Source organism: Bactrocera latifrons, unplaced genomic scaffold (assembly GCF_001853355.1).
Source record: "Bactrocera latifrons isolate USDA-ARS-PBARC rearing strain unplaced genomic scaffold, ASM185335v1 scaffold_154, whole genome shotgun sequence".
NCBI lineage: Eukaryota > Metazoa > Arthropoda > Insecta > Diptera > Tephritidae > Bactrocera > Bactrocera latifrons.
Window position 1 is genome coordinate 397,049 of NW_017535008.1, and position 9,678 is coordinate 406,726.

Sequence of the window (9,678 nt, forward strand, 5' to 3'; positions counted from 1 at the left end):
AATTTTTGTTTTATTTTGAATTTGTTTCATTTAATTTTCGTCTATTTTAAATTAATTTTCACGTTTTCATTAACATTTCCTGTAGTCGGTGTCCGATAATCGTTTCTTGTCATTAAAAAATAAAAATAAAAAATTTAAATAATAATAACAACTTTTGTGAGCATCACCGGCATACAAATTTCGCACTAAATTGGACTTTTGGCATATCACCTTTTGCCACAGTGCATTTAGTCATCCGTTCAAACGCCTAAGTACATTTCTGCGCACATACATACAGACGCACTTAGAATGATTGTTATAGTTTTATTGTTTGTTGTTATTTTTGGGTATTTTCAAAAAACACACCAATAAAGCTTTGTATGAAACTCAAAATTCCAGTCACGTTCGCTAACTACAGCCCCCAAAGCCGATCGTGTTTTATTTCCCAGAGCGATTGCAACACTGTCATTCTCGACAGACAACGACTCCAACGACAGGAGAACTCACCATTTTGCTACGTTTTTATTGTTTTTTAAACGCGTTTGCTTTTTGGGTTTTTCGTACACTAAATTAAATAACTTTAATGGCGCACACTGCCTACTTGATGTTGTTCTACAGAATCGGCTGTTCTGTCTTGAAAACTATTTGCTGTATTTAAAAGCTTCGTTGACGCGCGTCTCAGCTGAGAAACCACAACTGTTTGCGGTCTTCCATCAATATTTGCCTTTTATACTTACCGATGCGTGTTTGAGCGCACCTGGAGCGCTGATTTGTGGCTGACGGCTTGAGGTGTCGTCTCGCGGTTGCGCGTGCGCTCAGCAACTCGGCCTGAGTATGGCAGCTTGCTTATGCATTTGAGTGGTTTTCGCAAAGATTACTTAACTTTCTACTCCAGCTTTTCGTTGGCACTCACACAACTTTTCGAAAACGCTAAATTTAGTTGCGCGGATTGATGTGATGAACGGCGTGGGCGCGCTTCAGCAGTGATCAATGGGCAAAAAACAATCGAGTAAGAACAAGTTAATTAGACTTTTTTCTTTGTAACGAGGTGGAAATGCTGGTTTGCCATAATTTTCGAAAAAAGTATTGCTGCAAAAAATTTAATGAATTAAAATATAAAAGCTTGTATAAACTGGTGTGGAGAAAATTATAAAAACTTCATACATACACTACACTTATTTAGGAAAAGAAGCTCTGTGATGCGCCGCAAGCGGATCCACAATAAATTGCTGTACATGTACACCCTGTAGGTGGAGTCCATACAAATATGGCTTTATGGATGAATGATCGAGGGCGCTGCTGTTAGATTGTTTAGAAGCTCATTAAAGCTACATACTTTTAATGCCTCACCCCATAATTTGTAGTGTTAGCAGCTGCGTTTTTTTTTATAGAGTTTGCTGCTTGCAACAATTGTAAAAAATTAAATAAAAATGTGAGAATCAAAACCTAAGTTTATAAATAAGTGCGCGGTACCTAGACGCCATTGGGTTATAAGAATAAGCTCCAGTGGCAAACTGTGAAATTACTGCCTGTTAAGCGAGTGAAGCCAAATCTTGCAGAGTTTACTTTAACCTCAAGAGCACCTAATCATTTATCAATTGTAGACGTCTCGGGACCTATTATTCTTAGGAAAAATAGGAAGCCGAATCCATATGCATCCAGACTCAGGTCCTGTTCTGATAAAAGTTCGGGACGGTCTGGTATCTATAGGCAGTCTCTCGAAAGTTATGCAACCATTCTCGGGACATATTGTTCGTACGAAAGTTCTGAACAGACCCGTATCTATATGCAGTCTCAGGACCGGCCGTTTTTACGAAAGTTCGAAACAGAACTGATTCCATATGCCAGTTGGGAACGGTCCCGGATACATATGCAACCCAGGGGGTAAACTCAGTATCATTCCCTAAAAACTTTTTGACAAACGTTTAATTCTGCTTAAGCAACAAAAAATGCTAATGCTACAACCACCTTCCTTAGAACTTAATATATAACCATAGAACCCTGACATATCTAAAGACACTTTTAAAGTTTTATCAATAGAACTGACGGTTAAAGAAAGTCGCAGTCCGAAACAATAGCCTCTTTGCCAAAAGGGAAAAAGCGCTATGCTTTTTTCGCTGAACTGTTAGACGTTTTGCGTTAGGATTTGTCGAAACTTGCCTAATATAATTTTCCAGGCCGAAGGCTTACTAGTCAAGCTGTTTGAAATTTATTAAAATTGGTTACAGTAATTGAAGAGAGGAGCAGTACACTTCTTTAGGGCTGGGTCAAAGTTTTGTGGGAAGGTTGGTGGAGAGGTAAATTCTCAGGAACCCTCTACCAATATCATGTTTCAGACTTTCTGATCATTGTAGCGTTTGTTAAGCCGGTGTTACTGTCAGTCTTTTCCGGTGTCCTAATACTGGATAGCTGAAGCTTGGCCGCTTTACAGAAGACTAGCCTCTCTTTAGTTGTGTGCATTTTAACAGACCGTTGCCCTATCGACGTTCTCGCTGTAAGATTGATAATCCTGCGAGATGCCAACTACAGAAACTATTTGGAAAAAGTAGAGATGGAAACATCTCAACAATTCCTTTTTGATTGTCCCACGATTGCGGGACTAAGTCTTAAATACTTGGGAGCTTGGATGCCAATGTGGTAACAGTAGTTCTATTTGTATGTGTTCACAAAGAACTGCGCATAGTAGTTAAAGTATGATCCCTGTATCAGCCATTGAACCTAAAGTAAACAATACTTAATAATTTTCAAAAAAAATATTTCATTTTTACAAAATACAAACTCTTAGAATTTTTTTCCTAATAGTAAATTAAAAGTATGCAAAAAAAATTTCAAAATTTTTGAAGTATGATTTATTTTTAATTACAAAAATAAAATCATTTTACAAAAATATCTCATTTTTACAAAAAAAAGTCCAATTAAAAGTACGCAATAAAATTTTAAAATTTTTTACTTTACTTAAAATCGTTTATTTTATTTAAAATCGTTCAAATTTAAAATATGCGAAAATTTTTTTTTAAATTTTTTAACCACAGTTGTTTAAGTTCTTTTAATTACAAATTATTTAATTTTTACAGAAAAAAAATCGGTTAAGTTAAAAGTATGCAAAAAAATATTAAAGTATTTTTAATAACCAAATTTTTTCAGAATTTTTTTGGTTCTTTAATTACAAAAATAAAAATTTATTCTAATCTTTTAATAATAGTGTTTACAACGTAACTATAATTATCTTTATCTTTTTTCCTGTGGAAATTTTCTATACCTATTTATCTAAAAAAAAAATTATCTGCTATCATTACAATATATTTTCTGCCATTGATTAGAACTTCAGCCTAGCGTGTGGTCTATATATATTTTATTAACACATTATTAACGTTTTTGTAGCCAATTTGCCCAATCATGCTCTCGAATACTCAACAAGCGATAAGCTATCAGTGCTGTTATGCGAGTAGCGGAGCACTCGACTGGCTGATAAGAGAGGATTTTGATTTTATTACACTTTTATTTTTATTTTTTTTTGATGTACTTGTGTATTTGCATACATATGTATGTACTTTTTGCTTCCTTATTACATATAAATTATTTGCGGTTGCATCGATTTATCGGTTTGTCAGCAGAAAGTCGCGTTTGATATGTGTGTATGTACTTGTATGAACGATTATAGATTCTCCAATTCCAATAATATAATTTTTAATTTCATTCATTGCTTGCTAAACTTTTTAATATTATTTATTGGTAAATTGTTTAACCTTACTCTTAAAAAATCCATCCAATTTGTCAAGGAGTTTAAACATCTCTAATGCCTTTCGATTAATGGTTGAACATTTGTCAAGCAAAACAGAAATTGTGCGTAAGGCAAAATCATTATATTAAGCAATACCTCCTTCACCTCCACCGCTAGCGTTTAGCATAAGCTTCCCAGTTAAAAAAAAAAAAATATTCTTGCCAAAAATAAAATATTCACAAAGGAAAAAACATCAAAATAGCTCATTCAATGCTAAATTTGATTGTCAGCGTTATTGCCTATTTTTAGCCAACACTTCATCGAAATTCGTCTTCACCAGTAGGTGACTAATAGAACTCATACATAAATATGGACTGCAGGGGCGCGTACTCGGCACACACTCATGAAAACATAGATACAGATACTTAAATATATAGATTTTGACGAAATTTCATAATAAATACGCTGAGCATATCCCACGCTTTCAAAACGCTACACAAATGAGAGTGAGAACGAGAGCTTGCTGTATCTAATAACATTTCTTGTTTACATTATGACCCTTATTCTTTTACCTCTATAATTTCTCTTAAGTTCTATAGTTGAAACGATCTATGCTCCTATAAAATTACTTCTGGATTAGCGCTGTTAGTCAATTCGTCACGAGCTCTTAATATTCCTCTTTTATAGTTAAGTTTGGATTCGTAAGTCTTCGCTATATGGATTTGAATATCTTTTTGCTATTGTTCAAGTCGTATCTATGTCGCTGATTTGAGTTTGAATACAGGGTTGGTCCGGAAAGTAATAGGACTGATTTTCTTCCATTGCGACTGTACTTCGGGCCTAGAGCAGAGGTACGCGATTAAATGATATGATCAAGCAGGCGTACTCAAATGTTGCCAGGCCTTGTTGGAGGGCCGAGGCCGGGCCGGGAAGAGTCGCTGATGAAGACAAACACCAACAATGTGACTCATGTTTGCTCTGCACCTACCCGACGTTGATAAGTTACTTACGTTCGATTATGCCGAACGTAGCTCAATTGATCACTTCTGGGAACTCCCGTCGCGTCATCTAATTTGTGTCTTCTGTCCATAATGTACGTCTGCGCATTTGTTGTTTACTTTGTATATCTTCAAAGGAACTTGTAAGCCACTGTACGCTGAGCACTTTTCCTTAACATAAAAATGAAAATAATTTTTTTGTTTGGTTTTTTTCTCTTGTTCGCTATTTATTTACATACAATATCATTATCTACACTAATCAGTCGCCGGAGGCCTTCGTCTTCTTACATGTCCATATGTCATAGCCAGAAGACATCGGCACCAACAATTTGCCTATGATTTTTGGCAGCGCACAGCGTAGGCGTCAAAACAAGAAATGGCTTTGCCAAAACAACAACAAAAACAATTTACTGTGTTAAAAAAATATAGTAACCAGCAGAAAAACAAGTTGCCTGAGCGAAAGAACAAAAGTAAACAACAAAACAATAATAAAAGATACATAGATACATACATATATAGACAAATAGATTAATATGAAGATACAAATATTGATATTTGCATAAAATTATCGTTTGACAGCTGCTTAAGAAGTCGTTACATAAGCGATGCGGTTTTTTTTTTTTGCTTCTGTTATTTTTTGTTGGATTTTTAAATTTTACCGATATTTATGAATTAGTTAAAAGATTACCGGCGAGACCATATTATATTAATAATTAATTAAGTAATTTGTGGCAGTGAATGAATGAAAGAAGCGTAGGCGAAAACGAATTCGCCGAACTTTCGGTTTTTACGCACCTAATTGAAATTAATAAATTCTGCTGAAAAATTACCAAGACTAAGTCTGTATATACCAAATCTCCATCTAAGCTTTTGGTATGTGCAATGACAATTCGCCAATTCAGTACTGATAAACTCCAGATTCGCGAGCTCAGTGCGAGAAAAGTTGTTGTTCAATTTCAGTCTTTCAGTACTTACGTATTAACTCTACCGCAAGAAAAATTGAATGGAGATTAGAAAGAAAACTTCAAGTATGGTGTTGAACCGCCTAGGGTCATTTTTTTTTAACTCTCATAAAAATAAACAACGCTGAAATAAGTTTTAAGCGAAGGAACTAAGACCGGGATGTCCGTCTTGGTTCGACCAGGACTGCGGCGATGGCGTACCCTCTTCTTTTTCGCTACTGTACAAACGAACCAACTGAATGAAGTCGGGACTCGGTTACTAAACGAATTTTTAATACGAATTTAAGATTTACTGGTATGAGATATTGTTAGGTAGAATTTTTCTGTAACGAACAGTTCTGAGCTATTATTGTTCGAGTCCGAGCCTATACTCTACTTTGTATGCGCAGCAATATAAAGCAGTAATCTTCAAACTTTAGATTTCTGTAATATGTGTGGTTTCATCAAAACTTGTTGCTGCAGCCTTAAACTTTCACGGCTGTCGTCGGAACGGTCGCATTAACAGTCCCTGAAGTAGTTTGGAGGAATACTGCCGAGTTGCCAGTTGTTGGTCGCATTAAAATCCGGGTCCGTTCCGGTTCTCGGCTGTCGCAGGAACGCTCCCATCATCAATCGCTCAGTTTGATTCTCCGAAAATCGGTGTTATGACGACCCATTTGTACTCAACAATAGTAACAATTTTTATAGAATTTATGTCACTATTTTCCCAAGCACCAATTGGAGCACCCTACAGCTGTTCCTCCAACCAGCATCTCACAGCAATATATTTCTTTACTTTGCCTCTGCCAATGAGTTGTTTCGAAGTCATCAGCGCAACGTCATCAAAACACCTTCGCTTGTTCAAGTTTTTGTTTGTTTTTGTTAACCTACTTGTTTATTGTCCAGTGAACATCTGAGTGCTAAAAACCTCTTCCTATAAGGTGCGCTAGCCCACCAGCTGTATTTATTTACTTTTTCAACTGTTACTCATTAAATAACCCGCTAAAGGCAGCTTCACCAAAAAAAGCGCAGCTGAAATGACCAAGACTCACATATGTACATACATACAGATATTACATTCTCACTATATACAGTGTACGATCGTATGTATGTATGTACGCTTATTTGTTTGTGAACGCCTAATTGCTAGCATGCAAATTTCGTTGATTGTTGGTATTTTTCCGACGAAAGTCACTTTTAAAACGAGCGTGAAGTTCAAGTTCACGAACGCGAAGTAGGAGCAAATAAAACAAGAATGTGAGAAAAAGTGCACACAACGAACGTACACATATACATATGTCTGTACATATGTATATAAAACAGCTGAAGTGGTTGTTGTAATGCGCTTGGTTTCACATATGCGAATGGGTAGAAAAATTCAAAAGAAGCGAAAATGCATTGTTCGTATTAAATTGATATGATTTATATTAAATAATTGCTTTGGCAGCCCTATCTCTTAAAAATAAGTGTGTATGTATGCATGCTTAAAATTAGTGTATATACATAAATATGTATGTATATTTAAAAACTTAACAAAATTTAATATTTCGGCTTATACAAACATATGGCAACCCGAAATGTTTATATCTTGTAGGAGTTATATTGTTTATGGTTAATGTGAATTATTATTTTTATTAATTTTAATATACATTTTATTTTGTATACTTTTTTCGTTAAAAAATCACATGGCAACCCTAAACGAAATTATTTTAATATTTTGAAGTAGTAAATTTTTTAATAATGATTTTATTAATTAAAATTTTTTTAACCAAAAATCATATGGCAACCCTACACATAATTATTGTAATATTTTGGAGGGCTTAATTTTTTAGTATGTGTTGAATAAACAAAAAATATATTTTGTAAACTTTATTTATCAAAAGGCATATGGCAACCCTAAAGGACATTATCAAAATATTTTTAAGAAGCTAAACTATTTAGTATTAATATGAATATGTAGTATTTACCGTTTTTACTATAAATTTTATTTTGCAAAATTTTTTCATCAAAGATCATGTGGCAACCCTAAAAGAAGTTACTGTAATATTTTAAAGGTGATATGCATATATATTGTTAAATATTAATGTGAATTTATACATATGTAAGTATGTATTTTGATTTTCATATAAATTTTATTTCTCATGGCAACCCTTAAAGAAATTATAATATTTTTTGGAAACTGTATTTGTTAATACAAATGTGAATTTACATACATATATGCATGTACATATGTATGTATATTGATTTTTACAAATTTTACTTAGTAAATTTTTTTAGCCAAAAATCATATGGCAACTCTAAATAAAATTATTATAATATTTTTGAAGGGCTTAATTTTTTAGTATTAATATGAATTTATTTATTAATTTTGATATAAATTTTATTTTGTAAACTTGGCAACCCTAAACGAAATTATTATAATATTTTTAAGGAACTAAATGAATTAGTATTACTTATTTAATAAAAAATGTACTTTATAAACTTTTTTTTAGTTAAAACTCATATGGCAACCTTGAATTTTTCGAAAAATTAAATAAATAAAAAATATAATAAAAATGCATTATTTTTACTTGTCTTTTACTAAAATAACGAATAAAAGTCGTATACATCACGCACCTAAATTTTAAAGAATTTCTCAAAAACAAATTCGCAAGAAAGGAACAGACCTGCGCGCATTGCATTTTCACAAATCGAAAATTCCGCCCAATGCACCAGGCGCGCAGAATTGCAAGCAAGTAGCGCCGCAAATGTTGCCAGCCACATGTATACGAGCAACATGTAGCTGTGTGCCCGCCATGTTGCTTAGCCACATGTAGCTGTGTGCGCGTCATGTTGCTTAGCCACATGCATAGGGCGACATCTGACTGTGTGCTGCCATGTTGCTCTGCCACGTGGCGCATATGTGAGAGGCATGCTTTCAGGGGCTGCAGATGCATGCACTTTCTGTGCGGTTCTGTTCGCCTAGTAGATATGGTGCAATTTGACAATTTGTAAAAATGCATTTCGCAGGTCTGTTCGCGTGGTACGAAATTGTACAAATTTTTGAAATATTGCATTTTCTCTGTTATTTGTTGGAATTTTGTGATATATGAATGAAATTTTCCGCTTAGCTAATTGAAGATTTATAAAATTTATTTTTAAAAGAACCTACCTTGCACCAGCGAAAATAAAAATAGTGTATTTTTTCGAATGACACATTCCTTTATTATTTTTAAATTTATTACTTATACTCGCAGAGTTATACATACATACATATTTACATAAACTTGCATGCATAAATATAGTATACATATACATATGTATGTATATGTATAAATAATTGTTATATTTTTTATTGTAAGCTTTTCTTAGTGAAAAACTATTTGCTTTCATCAGTTTAAGATATACCGTTAACAGCTAAAAACATGTATACATATTGATGTGTGTTTGTGTGCATAATAAAAACAGTGATATTACTTAAATGTACGCATTTTTCTTTGCCATAAAATTTCGTCAATCATTTGGGTTTACTTTTTTACAACTTAATTACTGCTTAGAAGAAATAATTAAAATTAAATAATAAAAAACAATGCAAGAAAATAATATATACATTTTCCAATATTTGCTGTTCTTAATTGTTTGCAAACTTAAGGTTAATGGTAAAATTTTGTAAGAAAAACGATTATAAAGTAAAATATAAAACAATATATAAAAACATATTTGTAAAACCTGCATTAAAAATTATTAGTGATACAAAATATTTTGTAAAAATATAGTTTAAAAAATAAAATATATCTATTTAACAATTTTTGTTTATATTTATGTGTTGAGAATTTTTTGCAGCTAAAGCGTTTGGAGTGAAAATGCGTTGACAAGTTTTTGTTTAGTTTTGGGAAGCCAAGACGTCGTAGGTTGTCTCTTTGGTTTTTTCTTTTGTATAAAAGTTAAATATGCAAGCAAATGTTTTTTTTTTTTATTTCATTATTATTTATGAAGCAAGTATGTGTTTTTAATTTTCTGTAATATATTTTTTACGGCCTCGCGTTTAAATGTTTCTTAT

At 33.1% G+C, this 9,678-nt stretch overlaps 1 protein-coding gene across 1 annotated transcript in view; it reads right to left on the minus strand.

Moving 5' to 3' along the window:
* LOC108966074 (neurogenic locus notch homolog protein 1) overlaps positions 1-689 on the minus strand; it is an 8,702-nt gene extending 8,013 nt beyond the window's left edge. The window contains exon 1 of the mRNA XM_018928809.1: positions 487-689. Coding sequence (XP_018784354.1) covers positions 487-489 — 3 coding nt within the window. The 5' untranslated portion in view covers positions 490-689. The remainder of the gene's footprint in view (positions 1-486) is intronic.
* Positions 690-9,678: the final 8,989 nt, after the last annotated feature.